Source organism: Muntiacus reevesi, chromosome 9 (assembly GCF_963930625.1).
Source record: "Muntiacus reevesi chromosome 9, mMunRee1.1, whole genome shotgun sequence".
Classification (NCBI taxonomy): Eukaryota; Metazoa; Chordata; class Mammalia; order Artiodactyla; family Cervidae; genus Muntiacus; species Muntiacus reevesi.
This window is the reverse complement of record NC_089257.1, coordinates 3,173,012-3,197,815: the sequence shown is the minus strand read 5'-3', so window position 1 is coordinate 3,197,815 and position 24,804 is coordinate 3,173,012. Positions and strand designations below refer to the sequence as shown.

The 24,804-nt window shown below is 50.9% G+C and overlaps 1 protein-coding gene and 1 non-coding gene across 2 annotated transcripts; one reads left to right on the top strand and one right to left on the bottom strand.

Moving 5' to 3' along the window:
• Positions 1-8,813: 8,813 nt before the first annotated feature.
• On the bottom strand, positions 8,814-8,920 carry LOC136176183 (U6 spliceosomal RNA). Its single transcript, XR_010664550.1, has one exon. It is a non-coding gene; the product is annotated as a U6 spliceosomal RNA (small nuclear RNA).
• A 1,297-nt stretch (positions 8,921-10,217) lies between these two features.
• On the top strand, positions 10,218-24,251 carry SERPING1 (serpin family G member 1). Its single transcript, XM_065944453.1, has 9 exons — positions 10,218-10,369; positions 10,511-10,653; positions 11,350-11,421; positions 12,393-12,906; positions 15,249-15,383; positions 17,407-17,610; positions 17,791-17,930; positions 22,625-22,826; positions 23,770-24,251. Exons 1-9 carry the CDS (start codon positions 10,270-10,272, stop codon positions 24,021-24,023), a joined length of 1,764 nt encoding a protein of 587 aa, XP_065800525.1. The 5' UTR covers positions 10,218-10,269; the 3' UTR covers positions 24,024-24,251.
• The last annotated feature ends 553 nt before the right edge of the window (positions 24,252-24,804 follow it).

Genomic DNA, 24,804 nt, shown 5'->3' with positions numbered 1-24,804 from the left:
CTTTCCGTATCTGCATCTCTATCCCTTCCCTGCAAACAGGTTCATCAGCCCCATTTTTGTAGATTTCTTATATACGTGTTAATACACAATATGTGTTTCTCTCTTTCTGACTTACTTCACTCTATATGTCACACTCTAGGTTCATCCCCATCACTACAGATGACCCAATTTCTTTTCTTTTTATGGCTGAGTAATATTCCATTACATATATGTACCACCAGATGCCACCTTTAATGATTTCAGTGCTTTTCTGAATAGGAGGAGATGCAAGAATAATTGGGCTCATAAAATCTTCTCCTGAAAACATAAAACTATCTGTAGGCCTGTTCTGCCAATTTTTCCCAGAGCACAGAGGCTTCATTCCTGATCTTCCCCCTGAGCTTCTTTCAGGGGGTGTTGAAGATCAGTTGCTCCAAGGGCTAGCGACTTCGTCCTTGTAGAGGCAGGTGCCGGGGACAGTTTTTAGTTGGCATCCTCTCACTGGGTGTGGAACATTTCAGTGACCCAGCTCCTCTCCCAGACACACACACGAGTTTGTCCCTGATGGTTACACACGACCCCTTGAGATTCTCAGCAGTTCATCGGGTTCCTATGAGCAGTCCCCACGCTCAGGATGGCTGCCTTTTCACTTAGGCAAGATGTATCCAGTATTCAACAAACATTGACTGTCTTCTAGATGGTGAGCATAGCATCATGTGTCAGGAAAAGAGTAGAAGCAAGTCAGGTGGGGTCCCTGCCCTCAGTTGGCTCACAGTCTGGCGGGGAAAACAGATAGCAATCAAATGGCAGTGAGCAAACAAGATAACTGTTCCCGAAAAGCTGTGACCAACCCAGACAGCAGATTAAAAAGCAGAGACATTACTTTGCCAACAAAGGTCTGTCTGGTCAAGGCTATGGTTTTTCCATTGGTCACGTATGGATGTGAGAGTTGGACTGCAAAGAAAGCTGAGCGCTGAAAAATTGATGCGTTTGAACTGTGGTGTTGGAGAAGACTCTTGAGATTCCCTTGGACTGCAAGGAGATCCAACCAGTCCATCCTAAAGGACATCAGTCCTGAATATTCACTGGAAGGACTGATGCTGAAGTTGAAACCCCAATACTTTGGCCGCCTGATGTGAAGAACTGACTCATTTGAAAAGACCCTGATGCTGGGAAAGAGTGGGGGACAGGAGGAGAAGAGAATGACAGAGAATGAGAGGGTTGGATGGCATCACCGACTTGATGGACATGAGTTTGAGTAAACTCCGGGAGTTGGTGATGGACAGGGAGGCCTGATGTGCTGCAGTCCATGGGGTTGCAAAGAGTCAGACACGACTGAACTGAACTGAACTGAATGGGGAGTTGCTATATGAAACGGGGAGCCCAGCCTGGTCCTCTGTGATGACATAGATGGGTGGCATGAAGCGGAGGCGGGAAGCTCAACAGGAAAGGAGTGTATATATAATCGGGCTCCTGGTGACTCAGCAGTAAAGAATCCACCTGCAGTGCAGGAGATGCGGGTTTGATCCCTGGGTCAGGAAGATCCCTTGGAGATGGATATGACAACCTACCCCAGTACTCTTGCCTGAGAAATCCTGTGGACAGAGGAGTCTGGTGGGCTGCATTCCATGGGGTTGCAAGCAGTCGGACACAGCTCAGTGACTAAACAGCAACAACGAGATATTTTTCATTTATTTTTATTAGTTGGAGGCTAATTACTTTACAATGTTGTATTATAATTAATACTGATTTGCATTGTTTTACAGCAGAAACCAACACAACATTGTAAAATCATTTTCCTCCAATTAAAGAATAAATTAAAAGATTAACTGTCCCTCGTGACAAGCATAATGAGAAAAACCCCAGGACACTGTGTAGAGAATAACGGTGAAGGTGGTCAGAAAGGCCGCTCTGAGGAGGACGTTCAAAGGCTCAAACGCAGGACTTCCCTAGTGGTCCAGTGGCTAAGTATCTGTGCTCCCAATGCAGGGTGCCTGGGTTCAAGCCCCAGCCAAGGAACTAGATCTCACAAGCCGCAACTAAAGTTTCTGCATGTTGCAACTAAGATCCAGCATGCCACAACTAAGACCCAGTGCAGCCACATAAATAGATAAAATATTTAAAAGAATAATTATAAAGGCTCAGATCCAAAGGATGAACCAGCCACGCAGAAAGTCAGTGAAGGAAAAGTCCTGTCACGGAAACAAAGGACAGAGGCAGCAAGAGTGTGCATGTTCTAGAAGGCGGGGACTCGACAGGATAAGGGGAGCTGAGTAATACCAAGGGAGACTGGGCAGGAAGGCAGAAGTCAGCTGGGCCCAGCCTCATGGGTTAGACAGGCCAGAGAGCTGAGATGTTATTATGAGTGCAGAAAGAAAGTCATTCACGTGACTTCCCATCAGAATGGTCTTCTGTGGAAGATCAACTCCAGTTTTTTACAATTCTGGCTGCTGAATGCAGAATGCATGGAAGAGGCAGCATGAAAGCCTGGAAACCAGTTAGGAAGCTCTTCAGTGGTCCAGGTGATGAAGGACTGTGGTAGACTGGGCTCATGCCCCAGAGGAGAAAGGTGAGAGGATTCGGGATACATTCCAGAGATGTTACTGAAAGGCTTGCTGATGGACTGGGTGGAGGGAAAGCTCCGTCTCCCCTAGACCCTCTGGGTCAGAAGTTAGTCCATCTCCTACCACCTTCCAGCCTCATACAGAGAGCCTGAAGTGGAAGTACAGGGTTAAATTAGGATAGAAATTTTTTAAAAATATATGTTTACTTATTTGGCTGCACCAGACCTTGGCTGAGGCATGCAGGGTCTTTAGTTATGGCATGTAGGGTCAAACTTGGAACATCTGCACTGGGTGTGCAGAATCTCATATATATATGTTATGGGTGTATGTATGTGTTCTGGATGTCTCGTTAGATGGGGTAGAGAGAGAAAGAAAGAGAGAAGTTTATTTTGAGGAACTGATTCACATGATTCTGGAGACTTGGTGAGTCCTAAACCTGATGGGATAAGCTGGCAGGCTGGACTCGGGAGAATCGTTGTCAGAGTCCACAGGCTGTCTACTGGCAGAACATCTTGTTTAGGGGCGGTCAGTCTTTGTTCAATTAAGACCATCAGCTGATTGGATGAGGCCCATCCACATTATAAGGGGTGATCTACTTTACTCACAGCCCACTGATTTAAATATTAATATCTTATGGGAAAAAAATGCTCCAGAGAAATATCCAATCTTCCAGAACAATGTTCAACCAAATACCTGGGCACGATGGCCCAGTCCACTTGATTCATGAAGTTCACTATCCCAACAGCTTGATAAATTGCTAAGAGAGTTTAAATCGCAAACTCACTTTGGAAGTGGTAGAGAAAGTGAAGGTGCTCACACCTTTTGACTCAGCAATGACCATCCTGGGGACAGACCCTAGAGAAACCGGCCCCACGCTCAGGCCTGTTCATAGCTGCCTCGTACAGAGCTGGAAGCTGGTGCCCATCCGTCTAGAGCAGACGACCCTGTGGTGTACTCACATAATAGAACTCTACAGGACAACGGACACGAACGAACCACAGCTACGTGCCACGATATGGACAGATCGTAAGGGCAAACTGTGCCTTTATGTGAGAAAACCCAGAGGCCTCAGAATACACACTGAGTGATTTCATTTATATAAGCTTCAAAAATGGGCAAAGCTACCGATACTGTGTGAGAGTGGTCACATAGGAGCAAGCATATGAAGAAAAGTAAGGAAGTGATGACTGCAACCTTCCAGTCGTGGCTTCCTGTAGGGAAACAGACTTGTGTTTATAGCTTGACAAGAATAACCTAGTTTTGAGCAGGTTGTGGTTACATGGATGTGAACTTTATAATATTTGTTAAACTGTACATTTATTTTGTGCAATTTTCTTTACGAATCACTGTAGTTTTTTAATGTTACAAAGACACCGGGCGGCCATTGCAGATTTCTTCTGTGTTACGTGTCTCATCATAAAATGGGATTAGGGGCTTCCTTGGTCCAGTGGTAAAGACTCCATGCCTCCAGTGCAAGGGATGTGGGTTCGATCCCTGGCTGGGAATGAAGGTCCCACAGGCCAGGAAGTGAGACCAAAATATAAAAGCAAATAAAATTAAAAGTCTAGATGGGCTCACAAGGATGCTTGGCTCAAGAACAAACCCTTTTTGATGTAAAACCGCATTCACAAGCACCCAATTTATGACCACGCTAACGGGAAACAAACATGATGGCTTTTTCTGGAACAGCACTCAAAAGCTATCTTTTCGAATGCGTTTTAAGTATCTGTCACCTGTCTTACCTAATCCTCAAAATGACCCTGTAGGGGAGACAGTACAACCTCCATATCAACCAGATTCTGAAACTATGACTCCTCAGAGAGGTTAAGTCCCTCCTGCCTCCCCAAGATAGTTAATAAGTAGGAAAGTAAGGACGTCCCTGTGGTCCAGTGGCTAAGACTCCAAACTCCTAATGCAGGGTCAGGGGTTCAATCCCCGGTGAGGGAATTAGGCCCCACATTCGAATTCAAAGTTCACACACCCCAACTAAAAATCCTGTGTGCCACTAGTAAGACCCAGCACGGTCAAATAAATAAATAGTATTTTTTAGTTAATAATTTTTTAAAGTAGAAAAATAGGATTTGAATCCGAGTCAGGGTGGCTCAAAGACACATGTGTTTTCCCCTTTCTGCCCTGCGTCTGATCACAGGGCCCTGGGCGGGGGTGGGAATGTGTAGCCCCTCTTCTATCTGAAAATCTCCCATCTGTGGCAGGTAAATACGTGTATGATGAGATGCTTGCAAGGTTTGTAGGGCAAAAGTAATTACCTGTTAGCGGGTGCAGCGGAGAAAAGTCCTCAGTGGGGTTAGCGGCTACGTGGCTTCACGGCCACTTCGGGCGGCACCAGGGTGCTGGCTCCCTGCCCCCTTGTCAGGCGGGGATGGATGAGGGGTGGGCAGGCGGCTGGCCCCCAGGGCTGGGGCAGGCACTGTCATCCCGGGGCGGGAGGCGGGAGCAGCGGGTCAAAGGAAGACATCGCATTCCGTGAGGAACCGGATTCACAACTGAGTACTGTCCAGACCCGGGTTTTCTACCCAAATCGGCGACAGCAGAGAGCTGGAACCAAAGGTTAGAGGCGTGAATGTGGCAGAGAACCGGGCAAGCTGCTGAGTGAGGAGGGTAAAGGCGGGCAGGCCGGAGGGAGCCCCCTGGAGCCATAGCGCAGGGGGGGCCAGGCTGTGGGTGTTCAGTCGCCAGGTCAGGTCTGACCCCTTTCTACCCCACGGACTGCAGCACGCCAGGCTCCTCTGTCCTTCACCGTCTCCCAGAGTTTGCTCACATTCAAGTCCATTGAGTCAGTGATGCCATCCCACCGTCTCATCCTCTGTTGTCCCCTCACCTCCCGCCTTCAATCTTTTCCAGCATCAGGGTCTTTTCAAATGAGTCAGCTCTTGGCATCAGGTGGTCAAAGTATTGGAGTTTCAGCTTCTAATGAATATTCAGGACTGATCTCCTTTAGGATGGACTGGTTGGATCTCCTTGCAGTCCAAGGGACTCTCAAAAGTCATCTCCAGCACCGCAGTTCAAAAGCACCAATTCTTCGCCGCTCAGCTTGGAATCAACGCAAATGTCTGTCCGTGTAAGACCAAAGAAAGTTGGTGATACACGCACACAAAGGAACACTAGGCAGTTGTAAGGAAGAAGGAGGTACAACTGCCTGCAACGACTTGGAACAGTGTCTGTGATACTCAAGTGAGAAAAGAAATGAGGGAAGAGTAATTGTTATGTGTGTGAGAGGCAGACATAACTGCACAACTAGAGAATCTCTAAGAATACACTTGAAACTGTTACCCAAAGCTGTATCTGGAATAACTTTTCATTTCATAAACGTCTGGATTGTTTGAAAATTTTTACAAAGTACACATGTGACGCTGTAGCATAAAATTTCCTTGAAAGTGTTACTTGCTCAGTCCTCTCAGACTCTTTGCAACCCATGAACTGTAGCCTGCCAGGACAGAGAATTCCTCTGTCCATGGAATTTCCCAGGCAGAATACTGGAGTGGGGAGCCATTGCCTTCTCCAGGGGATCTTTCCAACCCAGGAATTGAATCTGCGTCTCCTGCAGCGTAGGTGGACTTTTTACCGTCTGAGCCACCAGGGAAGCCCATAAAATTTCCTTAGAAAGAAATAAATGAGCCCATTTAGAATACCCATCAGGAGTCGAAATACATTTTTGTTCTCCTCAGAAAAGCTTTGTTTTCCTTGACCTTCCAGGGTCTTCAAATAGGTTGTGAGTCAGGGTTTGGTGTTTGCTTCTCAATAATTATTTGGACCTAATCCAAGTCTTTGTCTTTCATTCCCAACTATGTCCTACCAGTAGACGGATGGAAGATGAAAATAGAGGGTTTTATTTTGTTGTGATAACACTTAACATGAGGTCTAGTCTCTTAGATTTTTTTAAGTGTACGTTGGTGTGGACTGTAGGTTCAATATTGTATAGCAGATCTCTAGAGCTTGTCTATCTTTTTTTTTGGCTGTGCTTGTGGGATTTTAGTTCCCTGACAAAGGATTGAACCTGCACCCTCAGCAGTGAAAGCGTGAATTTCTACCCACTGGACCACCAGGGAATTCCCAAGGGCTTCTTCTTACTTAACTGAATTTTTATGTCTATGGATCAATAATTCTCCACCCCCATCTCCCACCCAGCTCTGGTAACTACCATTCCAGCCTCTGATGTTACGAATTTGACTACTCGAGGTATCACACGTAAGTGGAATCAGGCAATACTTGCCTATGTCTGGCTTATTTCACTCAGCATGATGTCCTCAAGGCCCACTCGTGTAGTCTTGTGTTATAAAATATCCTTCTTTTTTACGGCTGAATATTTCTCCGTTGTATGTACACATCACCTTTTCTTGCTGGTCTTCACATTTTCAGCCTTGTGACTAGTGCTACAATGAATATGGGAGTGCTAATACCTAACAAGAGGGTCTTCAGCAGAAAAGTCCTGTGAGTTTAGACTCTCTAGTGGGTTCCCAGGAAGACTTGGTCCTGGAAAGTTGAGCAGGAAACAGCCCGCAGGGGACAGCGTGATGAGAAGATGTCCAGGAGTACTGGCTGCAGGCCCCTCACCCGACCAGCACCCGGGGCTTCCGCGGAGAAGGCTGCAGGAAGTCAGACGGGGCTGTCAGCACCCGCCCTTCCTCACAAAGCGTCCACCCCCCACACAAGCGAGAGCTCCGGGTAGCGGTCGATTAGGCAGTGTGTTGCTGTACACACATAAGAGAGATGATTAGCTCGAATCATGCACGGCCTACGTAAAGCTGTGCATCTGGTCTACCTGGCAGGGCCAATATAGAAATGTTTCCACCTCACTCGCCTCTCTGGCAGACAGAAAAGATTTGCATCTTATCCTTTTTGGCAGGTCAACATCTACCATTACAGACCCTGGGCTCTGATCCATAGTAAATAAGAAATGAGGGACTTCCCTGGTGGTCCAGGGGTTAAGACTCCATGATCCCATTGCAGGGGACCCAGGTTCAATCCCTGGTCAGGGAACTAGATCCCACAGGCTGCAATTAAGACCTGGTGCAACCAGATAAATAAAAGTAAATTTAAAAAAATTTTCTTTTCTTCTCCTTGAATGGTGTTCCTCAGCCAGGATTCCGAGGAGAGGACTGAGGCCTAATGCCCAAGACATTCTTTGCGCACACTCGGCCTCACTGCGTCTGTGGTGATACTCGTGTGCCCTCTGTGAGTGAAACGAGGAAATGATCATCCGAATGATTCTCTGTGTTCTGAGAGTCTGGTGACCCTGAGTCTTCTGCCCTAATCCCAACTTTTGGGTAATTCTTCTTCCGAGGAGAAACTACAGGCATGCAGGTTGTGAGAAAGCCTTCACCCATAGCAGATGGTACCGTCTGTATCTGAGGGTGGACCGGAGATGGACAAAAAAAAATGATAAAATGCTTTACAGAAAGAGCTTCAGTGAGAACTTGAATTTACTGAACACCAGGAACCCCGTAGGGGGTGAAGCCACGCACACATCTGCAGATATGCAGGGGAAAGGGCCTCCTGGGAGCTCATCCCTCCTCACCCATTGGAAGGGACCGTTCTCATGACACAGAAACCCTGGATTTGCTGAGTCACAGAAGCTCAGAATACTGGAGTTGGGAGCTGTTCCCTTCTCCAGGGGATCTTCCCAACCCAGGGATTGAACCCAGGTCTTCAGCATTGCGGGAGGATTCTTTACCAGCTAAGCCACAAAGGAAGCCCAAGAATACTGGAGTGGGTAGCCTATCCCTTCTCCAGCAGATCTTCCCGACCCGGGAATTGAACCAGGATCTCCTGCATTGCAGGCGGATTCTTTACCAACTGAGCTATGAGGGAAGCCATCCGATTGCCCACACGAAGGCAAACAGCCTGATTAAGTCAACCTCAGGCCATTCACAGCGGAAAAGGGCTTCAGCTTGGCTCCCAGTTCCATCAGGCAAGACAGTAGCCACAAAGCAGAGACACCCTTTAAATGTCCAGAAGAGACAGCTTTGGCCAAAGAGCCGAGAGGTCCGACGGAGCTTGGGAAGACCTCTCCGCTGGTCCTCGTCCGCCCTGAGACCCTGGGGCGCAGAGCTCCGCGGTCCTGCCGCCGGACACAGGATGGTCACCCGGCTGCCGGCTTCAGACTGGCTCACGGCCTGTGCCGGGAATTCATAGGGGTTGGCGCCGCGCCTGGAGCTCAGACAGACGCGGCCCACATACTGGCTCCGTCACTAGCCGTGCAATGTCAGGTGAATCAAATGATTTCTGTTGAGTCTCTCTCTTTTTTTTTTTTTAAATATGGAACGCTTCACGAATTTGCGTGTCATCCTTGCGCAGGGGCCATGCTAATCTTCTCTGTATCGTTCCAATTTTAGTATATGTGCTGCCGAAGCGAGCACTGAGCCTCGTTTTTTAAAATTAATGAGTTGGTTTTTGGAGGCTCTGGTCTTGCTGTGCTCAGGCTTTCTCGAGTTGCGGCGAGCGGGGACTACCCTTCATCGTGGATCACGGGTTTCTCACTGCTGTGGCTTTGCTGGTTCTGGGCCACAGGCTCTGGGCGCACAGGCTTCAGTAACTGCAGGACAGGCGGTGGGCGCTGGGGGAGGCCTCAGCAATCGTCGTGCACAAGCCTAGCTGCTCCGGGGCACGCGGGATCTTCCCAGACCAGGGATGGAACCCGGGTCCCTTGCATTGGCAGGCAGATTCTTATCCACACGCCACCCGGGAAGTCAGAGTCTCATTTTTTAAAATTCGTTTCAGATGGAATTAATGTTAGCACCCATTTCGTAGATGTCATGAGCATTAATGAAAGGATGAAGGAGGTGCTTTGCACCAGCTTCTTTCTGTTCAGCTGTCTCCTACGTCCAGGTTGGCCCCAGCTCGCGCCCTGGGGATGGAGGAGTACCACTGTGTGCAGAGCTGTTGGCGGCCACGGCAGGATGCAAAGGGACTTCGCCTGACTTGGGAGGTTCCCCCGCGGCCCCAAGGAACGAGGACCTGCAGAGCCAGCGCCGTTTTTGTGAGTCTGTCCCATGGAAGGAGCCCATAAGTGTTGTCTTGTTCCCCTTCCTGATCAGCCCGTTGGAACAGCGGCTCTGGTGCTAGCAGCCAACTTTCCAGAATGTGCCAAACAGGACAAGCCTGGCCGTGACCCGACCACAGAGCATCAGAGCTTTATCAGGCCATCAGAGATCACTGTGTTTTGCAGAGGTAGGGTTGCCAGATTTAGCAAATCAGATGCAGAATGTCTAGTTAAATCTGAATTTCAGATAAACGTCCACAAAAAAAAAATTTTTTTTTACTGTAAGTAGGTCCTGATATTCGGAGAAGGCGATGGCACCCCACTCCAGTACTCTTGGCTGGAAAATCCCATGGATGGAGGAGCCCGGTAGGCTGTGGTCCAAGGGGTCGCTAGGAGTCAGACACGACTGAAGTGACTTAGGAGCAGCAGCGGGTCCTGATATTGCATGGGACACATTTTCAAAGAAACTTTTCTTTGTTTATCTGAAATTCAAATTTAATTGAGCTTCTTCCTGTATTTATGTTACCTGGGAACCCTGAGACGGAAGCTAGCTACGGAGAGGGAAAGCTGGGGTCACACACAAGCCAGGTCTCACAGCGGGTCTGTCGGCCCCCAGTCTCCAGCCTCCCACCCCTCGACACAAACGCCCAGCTTTCTGGGTTGTTTTTTTTCCTTTCTGGTTTCGGTTTTGTTTTTCCCAAGGTTTCTGGTTTTCACTTAAGGCGAATGCTTGCTGGACTGGGTGTCCCAGATCCCTGGCGTGTTACAGAGGGGTGCCACCGCAGGCTCCAGGTCGCCAAGAAAAGAAGGGGGACCAACCACAGAGGTGAGCGGGTGAAGTCAGGACCGCAGGAGGTCCAGTCCAGGCTTCATCTTCAAGAGAAGGCTCACCAAGTGAGCCAGACATTTAAGTGCTGCGAGGCTCTTAGCTATTGCATCCAATGGGCACCTCCGGGCCTCTTTCCAGAGCGTTCCTTTAGGGATCCAGCCCAACGAGCAGTTCCGGGAAGGCAGCTTGCGGGTAAGCTGCGGAGCACATTTGGGGTCTGGGACGGCTCCATCACCGCCCGTGCGGAGGGAGCAGAGGACGCCTGGCTGTGCCCACCCGAGGTCTGCACCCCAGCTTCCCCCGCCCGGATCACCAGGGGCTTCGAGCTGAAATTCCAAGCGGGGGCTGGACCAAGTGGTCCGGCCCAGCCTGATTTACGGGAAACCACACCAGCGGTCTGTCCGCCTTAATTTGTAACTGGGCAGTGGCCTGGGCCAACCAATAGCTACGACCGAACCCCCACCCACCCCAGCCTCCCCAGCCCTGGGGGACTAGCCGCTGAGTCCGCCCGAGGCAGCGCAGCGATCGGGAGTCTGGAGCAGGTTTGGCGCCGGCGGATGGGGGTCTGGGGAGCGAGGCGGGCTCCGGTCCTGGCTTCCCTCCCTCCCCCAGGCTCCCCTCGCCTCTGCGGTCTCTGGGCGTCGCCGCTGCCCTCCCCTCGCCTCCGCTCCCCTCCCCCGGCCCCCTCCCGGCCCGCCCCCCTCCCAGGCCCCGGCTTCATTGCTGAGTTGCAGCGGGACCCCCTAGACGGAGCAGGTGGACGCCTCGGGCCTGGGAGGGGCTGGGACGCGGGCCAGCCGGAGCCGGGAAAGGGACGCGGTCTGGGAACTGCACCCCAGGGGGAGGCGCCGGGAGGAGGCGGGCGGGCGGGCGGCGGCGGGGGGCGCTGAATGGGGCGGGCCCCGCGGGGGTGGGCGTGCGGGAGGGCCCCGGCCCCCGGGCTGGGAGCTGGCACCCGAAGCCGGCTGGCCCTGCAGGTCCGGGCTGACGGCGCCTCCCAGGCCTCCAGGATGACCCCGCTGACCCTCCTGCTGCTGCTGCTGGCTGGGGTGAGTGACCCCTGCGCGGCCGGGCGGGAGCGCGGCTGAGGTTAACCCTTCAGGCTCCGGGGGATTAGGTGAGCTCCTGGTGGGGTCGGCCCGGGGGTCCTCCCACCGGCGTTGAGTACACAGCTTGGAAAGAGCAGGGACGCAGACCCACGCGGGGTCTAACCCTGCCTGGGCCGCGGTACCGCTGCGGTGGCCGGGAGCCTGGCACTTAGGGGAGCGACCGGCCCTGGTGTACAAAGTGGAGAATAAAGCGGAAGGGCAAAGGAGATGGACAGCATTTTGCAACGAAAAAGCAAGAGGTCGTCGTGGAAACCTGAGCTGCGGGGTGAGGGTGGGAAGGCTCCCCCCAGTGGCCCCGGAGGTCAGGGGTAAGGGGTGAGCCCGGGAGAAAGGGGGGGTGTTTACCTTGGCGTGTGCATTCCGTGGGCGTGTGCCGAAGTTGACTTTAGCATTGCCCTTTGAGATGAATCAGATGATGTGGTGGTGATCAAGGCATCTGGAAGCAGAGACCCAAGTCTGACCCCTAGTTTTTCCTCCGGCTTCTCTTAAGACCTTGAGCTAGTTGCTTAATGTCTCAGCATCGGTTTTGTTTGTCAGTTAAATGGGATAATGCGGGCTTTCTCTGAAGCAATCCATGGTGGGGGCTCCAGGCAGGCCCCTGTCCCACCAAGCTTTGCCAGGAACAATTCTCTGGTATCTCACCTTCTATGCCCTGGTGGCTCAGCGGTAAAGAATCCACCTGCCAATGTGGGTTCGATCCCTGGGTCGGGAAGATCCCCTGGAGAAGGAAATGACAACCCACTCCAGTGTTCTTGCCTGGGAAATCCTATGGACAGAGGAGCCTGGCGGGCTACAGGAGCCTGACAGACTTAGCAACTAAGCAACACATCCCACCTTCGCTTTGAGTGTTTGTGTTTAAAGGGGGCTGTGCCTCATAATAAAAGAAAGAAAGAAAGTCTCTTGAACCACAGGACAGAGTCGCCTCAGATATGATCGTCGGCCCAGGGAGCTTACAAGAAGGGGAAAGCGAAGGAGACAGCCAGAAAGGAGGTATTCCTGACAACGAGTCCATTCAAGGCAACGAGGGCTCTTCCACCTTGCCGATGACAAACCTGACCGGTCAAGGCAACGAGGGCTCTTCCACCTTGCCGATGACTAACCTGACCGGTCAAGGCAACGAGGGCTCTTCCACCTTGCCGATGACTAACCTGACCGTCGTCCAAGATGCTGCCACCGAGGCCTTCAGCCAGCCCGCCACCGAACCGGTCCAGCCAACCACCCAGCCCGCTGCTGAGCCCTTCTGCCCAGCGCCCGTCACCTCCTGCTCTGACGCGGAGATCCGCGCAGCAGAGGCGGTGCTGGGGGAGGCGCTGACAGACTTCTCCCTGAAGCTCTATCACGACTTCTCCGTGTTGAAGAAGAAGGAGACCAACTTCATCTTCTCCCCCTTCAGCATCGCCAGCCTCCTCACCCAAACCCTGCTCGGTGAGAGCCCGCCTTCTCTCCAGTTCATGCGTTTGACGTTCCCTGAGGCAGGCTCCCTCGTGGCTCAGCTGGTAAAGAATCCGCCCGCAATGCAGGAGACCCCGGTTCAATTCCTGGGTCGGGAAGATCCCCTGGAGAAGGCATAGGCTACCCACTCCAGTATTCTTGGGCTTCCCTGGTGCTCAGCTGGTGAAGAGTCCACCTGCAATGTGGGAGACCTGGGTTCGATCCCTGGGTTGGGAAGATCCCCTGGAGAAGGGAAAGGCTACCCACTCCAGTGTTCTGGCCTGGGGAATTCCATGCACTATAGTCCATGGGGTCACAAAGAGGGCTTCCCTGGTGGCTCAGATATTAAAGCGTCTCCTGCAACACGGGAGACCTGGGTTCGATCCCTGGGTTGGGAAGATCTCGTGGAGAAGGAAATGGCAACCCACTCCAGTATTTTTGCCTGGAGAATCCCATGGACAGAGGAGCCTGGTGGGCTACATTAGTCCATGGAGTCCCAAAGAGTAGGACACGACTGAGCGACTTTAAGAGAAAAAAAAAAAGAAAAAATGCCTCAGGAAGGAAGCTGTAAAAATGGGCTACGGTGGGGGAGGGGAATCTTTTTATTCTGGAACTTACATTTATTCTTTCATTTAGCAATGATTTAATAGGCTTTACTGATTATAAAGGGCTTCCCAGGTGGCTCAGTGGTCAAGACTGCCTGCCATTGCAGGAGACATGGGTTCAACCCCTGGGTCGGGAAGATCCCCTCGTGGAGGAAATGTCAACCCGCTCCAGTATTCTTGCCTGGAGAATTCCATGGACAGAGGAGCCTGGCAGGCCACAGTCCATGGGTTGCAAAGAGTTAGACACGTTTTAGTGAGTAAACAGCAGCATCGGCAGCACGGCTTATAAAATCCTATGAACTGTGCAAGAACATCTAAATAAGGTTCCAACCCATCAACCATGGTTCAGGGTAAGGCCATAAGGAAATGATAAGAGAGAGACATAGAGCAGAATCATCATAATGTTGCTTTTTAGCTGTGTGACCTTGGGCAGATCACTTAACTTCTCCGAGCCTGAGTCCTCTGTGTAAAATGGAAATGGTTGTGAAAGTGAAGTCGCTCAGTCATATCCGACTCTTTATGACCCCATGGACTGTAGCCCACCAGGCTCCTCAGTCCATGGGATTTTCCAGGCAAGAGTACTGGAGTGGGTTGCCATTTCCTTCTCCAGGGGACCTTTCCAACCCAGGGATCGAACCCTGGTCTCCCACATTACAGGCAGATGCTTTGCCATCTGAGTCACCCTTTGAAAAAAGAAAAATTAAGCTGACAGCCCAGTGCCTAACTTGGTAGGAGGTAAAAGAAATGTTAATCCCTCCACTTCCCTGAGAGACCACTGTCAACTCCCCTGGGGTAATTTACCTTAGAAATGGCCCAAAAAAGTGCTCCAGGCAGTGGAAACAGCTGTCACTCCAGAGGGGATTTCAGGAAGCCTACTGGAGCCGATACAATGAGGAACGGGAAGCTGTTCTATTAGTAGAAGGGGAACCTTTCTACTAGAGTCCCAGAACGCTAACACCCCTGGCCTGTATCCGCTAGATATCAGTGGTACCCCACACCTCCAGGTACGACACCCAGAAAGTCTCCAGATGGGCCAAATGCCCCCTGGGGTGCACATTTCCTTTGATTGGTTTCAGTTAATTGTTTTATTGCCCCCCCCCAATGGCTTGAATCTTTTCTTCACCCTCAGGTTATGAACTCCATGATCTTAAAATGAGTAGATTACTTCCTCTCTTAAACCTCAGTTTTCTCATCTGCGTAATGGGGATAGTACTTGTCCTTACATAAAAGGGTTATAGTGAAGATTCAAAGAGATACTAAGGGAGAAGCAGTTACTATGCCTGGATCAGAGTGAGTGCTTGCTAAATTCTATCTGTTGCTACACAGAAGGCGTGGACAATAAGTATTTAATAATGAACAAGGGAAGGGTATCGGACATCTTTTATGAGTCTGTGCTCTGTCTTCTTAATGACGACCTAGTGTCCCTGCTTCTAGGTTGAACCGTTGTAAACCTGAACCGACTAAATAAGAGGTCATGTGGAACAAGTGGTGATTGGACCAGGCTTTGGGTGACATGTGGTATTAAAATTAGGTAGGAAGATGCAGGAAGGGAATATTTAGTCCTAGAAAATTCTGGATTGTTCATAATTCCCCCACCCTTCTCTTTCTGACGTGCTGTCTCTGAAACCATCTCTGGCTCTGATGATACGGGGTTGACCCCCCTGCCCTGCCCGGACATTGCAGCCCGTCTCTTAACCCTGGTCCCTCCTCCCGCCCTGGTCTTTGTTGCAGGGGCTGGTGGAGAAACCAAGGAAAGCTTGGAGCGCCTCCTCTCTTACCCCCAGAACTTCAGCTGTGTCCACCGTGCCCTGAATGCCTTCACGTCCGAAGGTTTCACCTCGTTCTCTCAGATCTTCCACAGCTCAGGTGAGTGTCAGGGGGAAGGATGTCAGGGGCTGAGCTGAGCCCCCAGGATTTGGGTGGGCGCCTAACACTGGGGATGGAGGAGGAAATGGCAACCCCCTCCAGGATCCTTGCCTGGAGAATCCCATGGGCAGAGGAGCCTGGCGGGCTACAGTCCACGGGGTCGCAAAGAGTCAGACACGACTGAGTGACTAAACCATCTATCCATCCATAGCACTGGGGAAAGAGAGGACAGAGGGAATGCTAGAACTAGAAGCAGTGGGTGAGGGGAAGGAATGCAGAGGAGGGCGGGCCTGAGAAACACCCGGTGGCTCCTGGGTGCCGGGCAAGTCATTTGCATCCATCAATTTCATCAAAGTGAGAACAGTCCTCGGCATTCGCTCAGAGAGCGCTGGAGGGCTGGAGGGCTCTAGACATTAAATAGACAGAAAAATGTCAGTTTGGGGATTCCCGGATGGTCCAGTGGTTAAGACTCTGACCTTTCACTGGTTGAGTTCAGGTGTGTGCCTTGGTTGGAGAACTAAGATCCCGCCAGCTGTGAGGCCAAGAAACAAAAAGAGAGACTTTGTTAACCTGGGTCAGGGGGTCTTGGGACTCCTGTTCTTTGTACATTTATGTTATATGAATTTGTTGCCATTTACATATGTTGCATTATTAGGTAAGGTAATCAGAGCAGTCAGTGGTAAAGAATCCGCCTCCCAATGCAGGAGACATGGGTTTGATCCATGGGTTGGGAAGATCCCCCTGGAGGAGGAAATGGCAACCCACTCCAGGATTCTTGCCTGGAAAATTCCACCGACAGAGGAGCCTGGCAGGCTACAGTCCATGGGGTTGCAAAAGAGGCGGACATGACTTAGCAATTAAATAATAACAACAATCAGAGCAATAAGCTTCCAAAATGATCTAATGCAGTCCGTTCAGATTTTGTTCCCCAGAGCCCTAGGTTTCTGCAGAACTGCTGCAGGAGTCCCCGTGGGAGTGGGAGTTAGGGAGGCTGTGGGGAGGGGCTGCGTGGGGGGAGGGGATGCGTGGGGGGAGGGATGCGGGCAGGGGAGGGGGTAGCACTTTTTGTGAGAGGCTCTGAACTCCCACCCAGCCTCAACCAGAGCCCATTAGTGTGTGGGCTTCAGACATGACTACATTTGAAACCTCAGTTCTGCTGAGCTTAAAAATTACAGGTTTAGTGTGATCCACTTTTAAATTGGGAGAAAAATTCTCTGTTTTTTTTTTTAACTATAAAAGCAATACCCATTCACTGTTTAAAAAAAAAAAAAAACCAGAGAAAATATTGGAATTCCCTGGCCATCCAGTTGTTAGAACTCCACGCTTCCACTGCAGGTGGCATGGGTTCAATCCCTGGTCCGGGAACTAAGATCCCGTGTGCTGCTCTGCGTGGCCAAAAAAAAAAAACAAAAACCTGAGAAAATATAGGAAAGAAAGAAAACTCACCTATCACATCATTATCTTTAAAAAAAGAAAAAAAAACACTCTTTTTACAGATGGGAAAGTTATGACTCAGAGGGACTCAAGAAACGTTGCCTTTTGTTTTTCTTTTGAAACATTGCCTTTTTTACTCATTGGCTATAAACCTGTCCTGCTAGTTTGGTGGAAAATACAGCTTCAGTCAATATTACCTATTTAGTTCAGGAAAATTTTTTCTTCTAAACACTTTTTTTCTCTAGTGGGCCCGGGTTTTGGAGAGCAAAACCCAGAAAGTCTTGTTGCGACCTTCCACTGAGACTAGAAAGCGGTCTGAACGAAGGGGAGGAAAGAAGGGAAATAGGGGCGAATGGAAGTTACCATCTGCCGTGGGAGCCGTGGTCGGTGGCAGGAGAGGCCCGGAAGGGGCCTCTGCGCGCAGCTCAGGGCTCGCCGGCTCTGGGCTCACGCAGCGCCTGTGGGAGGACGGGGCTGGAGCCCCGGTCCACATGCCTTCGCGGGGCAGAAGCCAGCCCCCTCTGCAGGGCTGCTCCGGGGAGGACCTCAAGCCCGCCTCTCGCCCTGCGCCTCCTCCCCGCCCCTCCAGACCTGGCCATCAGGGAGAGCTTCGCCGACGCCTCTCAGAGGCTCTATGGCAGCAGCCCGCGGCCCCTGGGGAATAACAGCGCGGCCAGCTTGGAGCTCATCAACGACTGGGTGGCCAAGAAGACCAACCTCAGGATCAGGCGGCTGCTGGACAGCCTGCCTGAGGACACCCGCCTCATCCTCCTCAACGCGGTGGCCCTGAGCGGTACGGGGGCGTCTCCCCATCCTGAGGTCCTCCTTCCCCTGCGGGCTTCAACCCACTCGGCCCCAGGTTCCACCCCTGGCTCCCGCGGTACCTGCCCTGGCCCGTGCCCCCAGAGCGTTTGACTCCCTTTCCTCCCCCCCACCCGCGTTAGAGTCACCCTCCTCCTGCTCTTCCCTCTAGCCAAGTGGAAGATAGCGTTTGATAACAGCAGAACAAGCATGATGCCCTTTTACGTCAAATCCTCTGCCATCAAAGTGCCCATGATGAACAGCAAGAAGTACCCCGTGGCCTCCTTCACAGACCGGACTCTGAAGGCCCGGGTGAGTTCTCGGCGCTCCCCACTCCTGTCTCAGGGCCTCCTGAGCGTCCTGACTTCTTTCTGCTGTGGCTCCATCGGTGTGGGGCGCACCTTTCCACTGAAAACCCGTCATTTCTACTGCTTCCATCTCTGTTTCCGCCCTATCTTTTCTCCTTCTCCCCCTCTCCAGCCTGGGCCAAGGGAGGCATTATATATTTGAGGTTGGAAAGCAAGATTCTAAAGTTTCCTCCTGCGTCTCTACTGCGTCAGATGGCAAAAAGTGAGTCGTGTTCCTGTTCGTGCCTCGGTGTGTCTTCCCAGTGGACCCCGCTGGCTTAGGAGCTCCCCTGTGTGTGTCCCGGCGTACACCTGCATCTGTGTACACACGTGTGCACATGTCTGGGCATATTCGTGTGTTCATGCATGGAGTAAGTGCATGCGTGTGCATGTGTTAAATGGCTTCAGTTCCTCGGGAGAAATTGAACAGAATGATTTCAGTGAATGAAGAGGGAAGGAAGAGACACCAGACATTTTCTTGATTTTCTTCCTTATGTTGTTATTTATTTATTTCTTAACCTTTTTGTTTTGTTACTGGTGTATAGCCAGTTAGGGCTTCCCAGGTGGCTCAGTGGTAAAGAATCTGCCTACCAATCCTAGAGATGCAGGTTCGACCCCTGGGTCAGGAAGATCCCCTGGAAAAGAAAATGGCAACCCACTCTAGTATTCTTGCCTGGAAAATTCCATAGACATAGGAGCCTGGTGGGCCACAGTCCACGGGGTCACGAAGAGTCGGACATGACTGAACGCGCGCACACACTCATAGCCGGTTAGCAGACAACGCTGTGATGGCTTCAGCTGAAGAGCGAGGGACTCAGCCGTACGTGTGCATGGATCCGCTCCCCCAGACCCCCGCCATCCAGGCTGCCACGTAACGCTCAGCAGGTTCCATGCGCCGTACAGAAGGCCGTCGCTGGCCTTCCGCTTTAAATAGCAGCGTGTGCATGAACGACCAGACACGTCCGCCTTGTTAGGGTAGCACAGCACAGCCCTGTGACACAGGAAACAATAGGAGATGCCCGGTGACGCAGTGTCGGGCTGGGAAACATCGGGCCTGTTCTGGAACATGCCAGGACTGCTTCCTCCTTGGGAGCTTTCCTACCTTTCCCCTCTGCTGGACCCTCTCTAGGCTGATTGTCACAGAACTTGTTCCTCCGGCTCCTCCGGTGTCAGCGAAAAGGTCACCTAGGTGGAGGAGCCTTCCCCCTGCTTAAAGTCGCCTCCTCCTCACGCTGTAACAGCATCCTCTTTTATTACTAATATATCCATGGGACTGTATTGTCTTGGTATTGTTCAGTTGCTAGTCGTGTCCAACTCTTTGTGACCCCATTGACTTCTGCCCACCAAGCTTCCCTGTCCTTCACTGTCTCCCAGAGTTTGCTCAAACTCACGTCTGTTGAGTTGGTGATGCCATCGAGCCATCTCATCCTCTGGCGGCCCGTTCTCCTCCTGCCCTCAATCTTCCCCAGCAGTCTGCCCTTTGCATCAGGTGGCCAAAGTATTGGAGCTTCAGCTTCAGCATCAGTCCTCCCAGTGAATATTCAGGGTTGGTTTCCTTTAGGATGGACTGGTTGGATCTCCTTGCTGTCAGAAGGACTCTCAAGAGTCTTCCCCAGCACCATAGTTCAAAAGCATTGTACTTACCACTATCTGAATTACATTGTCTATTTGCCTATTTAATTGCAGTATTGTCTATCTCTCTGAGATATTGTGATCAGAGACTTTCTCTTTTCCCTACAATATCTGAGGGCCTACAACAATGCCACATATAATAAGTGCTCATTATGTTTGCTGAATAAATTAATGAATTCAATGGAAGATGCTAAAGGGAGCAACTCACTCAGAACGAGTGGCTAGGAAGATGTCACAGAAGTGGTTACTTTTGACCACTCTTAACCATCCATGCACTTTTCCACCTTTCCATCCATCCATCCCGATCCAATGGCTTTCAGTATTCCCAACTATCTAACAGAACAAGAATACAAGTACAAGGCAGAAAGAGTGAATATACATGGCAAGTTTGGGGCATCACTCTAACTCAGAGTATTTGGGGGGAGAGTATCAGTGTGAGGGATTTTTAATGGCAAAAGAGGAGGCGTTTTATGCAACCCCCCTCCCTCTTTGGGATTGGCCGGGTGACTCAGACAGTAAAGAATCCACCTGCAAGGCAAGAGGCCTGGGTTGGATCCCTAGATTGGGAAGATCCCCTAGAGAAAGAAATGGCAGTCCACTCCAGTGTTCTTGCCGGGAGAATCCCATGGACAGAGGAGCCTGGCGGGATACAGTCCATGGGGTCACAGAGTCAGACACGACTGAGCGACTAACACTTTCACTTTCACTTTCCCCACTCTTTACAGTTCCATAGGTTTTAAACAAATACTTTATTTGATATGGGCGTCCCTTGTGGCTCAGCTGGTAAAGAATCCACCTGCAATACAGGAGACCAGGGTTCTATCCCCGAATTGGGAGGATCCCCTGGAGACAGGAAAGGCTACCCACTCCAGTATTCTGGCCTGGAGAATTCCATGGACTGTATAGAGTCCATGGAGAAGAGCACAGAGTCTTGGGGAAGACTCTTGAGAGTCCCTTGGACTGAAAGAGATCCAACCAGTCCATCCTAAAGGAAATCAGTCCTGAATATCCACTGGAAGGACTGATGCTGAAACTGAAACTCCAGTACTTTGGCCACCTGATGCGAAGAACTGACTCACTGGAAAAGACCCTAATGCTGGGAAAGATTGAAGGCAGGAGGAGAAGGGGACGACAGAGGATGAGATGGTTGGATGGCATCACCGACTCAATGGACGTGAGTTTGAGTAAACTCCGGGAGTTGGTGATGGACAGAGAGGCCTGGCGTGCTGCAGTCCATGGGGTCTCAAAGAGTTGGACACGACTGAGCGACTTTCACTTCACTTCACTTATTTGATGTAGTCTCATTGTAAATTCAAAGTTTTACTTAAGCCTTTAAATGTTTAGCTGAAGTTAAATTATTAATTACATTATTACATTATAATCATAATTTTTTATAAAACACTTTCATTTGTTCTTTAATTAAGCCATACTGACCAGATTAAACTCCTTTAAACCATTTGTTTCATTTACAAATACAGTTAACTAATATTCCCCTAAGCATTTTGAGCTTATGTATATACTTTATAAATACACTTCATACATTTGGCATACTTGATTTTCTTTTTTAGCATGTTAAATACTCGACAGGAGAGAATTACACCCCTGTTTGTCCATATCTTGCTGGCACCTCAAGCCCACTTGTGAAAATTAAATTTGAAGAGTAAATCAGCTTTTAGTCAACATCTCAACTTTATTCTCAAAGCGAATGCAACCATCCTACCCTTCTTTGTCCAAAAGCATAAAACAAGCATGTCTGACTCTTAAAAATTATACACGCTATTTTAAATAACAAACACAGATTACTCTGGACTTATCACCCAGGGTTCATACTACAGAATTGCTTTATTTTCTCATTCCCATACTTTGTTCCAAATTTTCCTAGGATTTAAGGAGTATTTACCCAACGAAGGGGGTTAGGTTTACCAACTCAAGTATGCTAAGGTTGCTAGCTGGGAATGTCAAGACCACAACGTGGTGATTTTTGGTCAGAGAGGCAAGGCTCACACACAGGATGTGAAGGGTGCACAGTGTCAGGTCAACGAGCCCTGTGTAGATCCTCTGTCAACAGCGCCCGAGTGTCCATGCTCTTCAAGCAATAAATCACAGTGCAACCTGCTTCTTCTGGACCCTTTTTTCAAATTCCAACAATTGATTGGTTTCAGTTAACGTCTTCATTGCCCAGCTGAATCCTGCATTCTAGATTATTCGTGTCCATCTGTTCAGCCTCAATCATAATGCCATTTCAGTGATTGTCTCTTCTATTCTATTGGTCTGGGGTTTCTCAGCCTTGGCACCATGGACGCTTTGGGTTCGAGAATTCTTCGTTATAAGATGCTGTCCCCGGCACTGCAGGATTTAGCAGCAACCCTGACTTCTACCCACTAGATGCCAGGAGCACTCTGCGCCTGTTTCTGCCAGCTCCAAGCATTACCAAGTGTCCACTGGGGGCAAATCATCCCGAGCTGAGAACACTCGTGTCTGGGACTTGTGGGTCCTGTATTTCTCTCCTGCTTTTGTCTGGCCACCAGTTCTAAGTCCTTGTACTGGCAAACTGCAAAGGTAGGCTAGGATCCGCTTGTATACCATGTTGAATGCCAGACCGGGAGGTTTATACCTACTCTCATAGGCAGGGAAAAGCCATGAAAAGTCTTTGAAAGGACAGACCTGATAACTCTGACGGTTCATTATGTGTATTCTATACTTTATGCACAACATACGTGAAAGGAACTGGGCTCAGAGGGGTCCCATTGCTTGCCTGTATTCCACAGCTCATCAGTAGCAGAGTACGGGTGTGATCCTCAGCCTGTGAAATCAGAAACTGGCTCATTTCTCTGCATCTCACCAGCACAGGGTCAGACCAGTGCTGTCTGCCTGCCTGGCCACTCCATCTCGTGGCAAAGCCTGGGAGCCTAGTTCTAGATCCTTGCTGAAACAGTACGGACTGGAGACGAGCCTCGGGTCCCAGAGGGCAGGAGCCGGGAGAGCGCGGGGTAGGAGGCCTGACAAGCTGCATCTCTTCCTCTCCAGGTGGGCCGCCTGCAGCTGTCCCACAACCTGAGCTTCGTGATCCTGGTGCCCCAGACCGTGAAACACCATCTCCAAGACCTGGAGCAGGCTCTCAGTGCCACCGTCTTCAATGCTGTCCTGAAGAAGCTGGAGATGACCAAGTTCCATCCCACACACCTGACGATGCCTCGCATCAAGGTGCAGAGCAGCCAGGACATGCTGGGTGAGTCCTGGCAGCCCCAGGACTGATCCTGGGCCCCCAGAGGAGAAGAGGTTGTGGGGGGTGGGGAATGGGCTTCAAAATGCGGTCAACACTCTCTTGAGTCTTTTCACATCCATCGTCTCAGGTTGGGCTTCCCAAGTGGCTCAGTGGCAAAGAATCTGCCTGCCAGTGCCGGAGATGCAGGAGACCCGGGTTCGATCCCTGGGTCGATCCCTGGATCCCCTGGAAGAGTAAATGGCAACCCACTCCAGGATTCTTGCCTGGAGAACCCCATGGACAGAGGAGCCTGGCGGGCTACAGTCCATGGGGTCGCAGAGTCAGACACGACTGAGGGACTTAACACATACATGTGCCATACATATCCCTTCATTTTCTTTTCTCAAACTTGATCTCCTAAGAGATGATCGCGTTTGCTGATATATGCCATCACGCCCTGGTGTGTGATGTCACTTGAGTACGTATGTCCTCCTTCAGATACGTTACCTCGCTTCCAAGGTTCTTGTTGACGAGGAGGCATCACTTTTCAGGGTTTTGGGGGGGTTGGGGCAAGACCTCTGACCACTTGAGAGAAAGTGGTGACTGGAGTGAAGATGGGCCCACGGATTAAGGAGCCCACAAACGGGACTGGAAGGCACAGTGTAACGCGATTACACTTTGATAGACAAGAAGAGGAGGAGAAAGAGAGGGTTGGAACTTGGGATCAACCCCGGAAATTCAGGACCCGTGTCTCCAGCTGCTGAGGTTTCCGCGTGGGTCTTGTTTTGTTTCTTAATGTAATATTTTAATTTAAAAAATATTTTAAATGACTATTTTTTTAATTTCACTTTTTGTACCGTTTTTAGAGGTTGCTTTCCATTTACAGTTTTACCGCATGTCGGCTGCGCTCCGCGTGTTGACAGCCGTGCAGGCCTCTGATCACTGTTTTCCTCCGTCTGCGCCCTAGATTACTTTGACTTTATCTACGAGGTCAACCTGTGTGGGCTGACGGAGGACCGAGACGTGCAGGTGTCTGGGATTCGGCACCAGGCCACCCTGGAGCTGACGGAGAGCGGGGTGGAGGCGACCGCCGCCTCGGTGGTCTCCGTGGCCCGCAACCTGCTGGTCTTCGACGTGCAGCAGCCCTTCCTCTTCCTGCTCTGGGACCAGCAGCACAAGTTCCCGGTCTTCATGGGCCGGGTGTACGACCCCAAGGGCTGAGCCGGCCTGGGGCCTCAGCCCGCCCAGCTGCGGCCCTGCTCCAGCCTGCCTGCACGTGCCCCTCCCCGCCTCCCACCCCAGGCCTGCCCTCCACCCGAGGGGCTCCCATGGGGTCCTGTGAGGGGGGCCGGCTTCCCTCCTCCATTACGGGAACCCCTCCAAAGCACTTTTGAGCTTTCTCTGGCACAGATACAGCAGACTTCACAAATAAAACCTGGCAGACCATGACTTCTCTCTCATTTGCCTTTGAGTTTTAGAAGACTAGGGCTGCCCTGGCCCTTGTATCAGCTAGCTACTGCTGTGTAACAAGTCACTCAAACTTAATGGCTTAAAGTAGCAGCCATGTATTATTTCAGCAAAGTCTGGGAGTTAGGGCTGATCTCGCTGATCTGGGCTGGGCCTGGCAGACCTCCCCTGTGCTCACTCATACGTCTGTAAGAGTTGGTGGGGTGGCCGGGGGTGACTGACCCACAGTGGCCTCAGCTGGACCACCTTGGCTCTCCTCTGCACATCCACCTGCCGGACCCTTCCAGCGATGCTCACCTGCAGTGGCACAGTTTCCAAGTGAAGAGTCAGTGATAGGCAGTCTTTTTCACAGCCTGCAGCTCGGCTTGCCTCAAATTTACCGTCGTCCGGTCAGCCCAAGCAAGGCACACGGCCAGACCTGGCGGCAGAGTGGGGAAGCACTGGGAAGTGGGAGGACACAGTCCTTCACGGAGAGCGTCTCGTGCAGTCATTCATCACAGCCTGCATCTTGTTCACTTGTTTGCAGCAACTGTGA

What these genes read in the sequence shown, in the direction of transcription:
- SERPING1 (XM_065944453.1), top strand. Translation starts at nt 10,270, where the DNA reads ATGCTTGCTGGACTGGGTGTCCCAGATCCCTGGCGTGTTACAGAGGGG. An exon ending in CCTGGCTGTGCCCACCCGAG is followed by an intron (nt 10,654 to 11,349) that starts GTCTGCACCCCA and finishes CTGGCCCTGCAG; the next exon opens with GTCCGGGCTGACGGCGCCTC. An exon ending in TCAGATCTTCCACAGCTCAG is followed by an intron (nt 15,384 to 17,406) that starts GTGAGTGTCAGG and finishes CCGCCCCTCCAG; the next exon opens with ACCTGGCCATCAGGGAGAGC.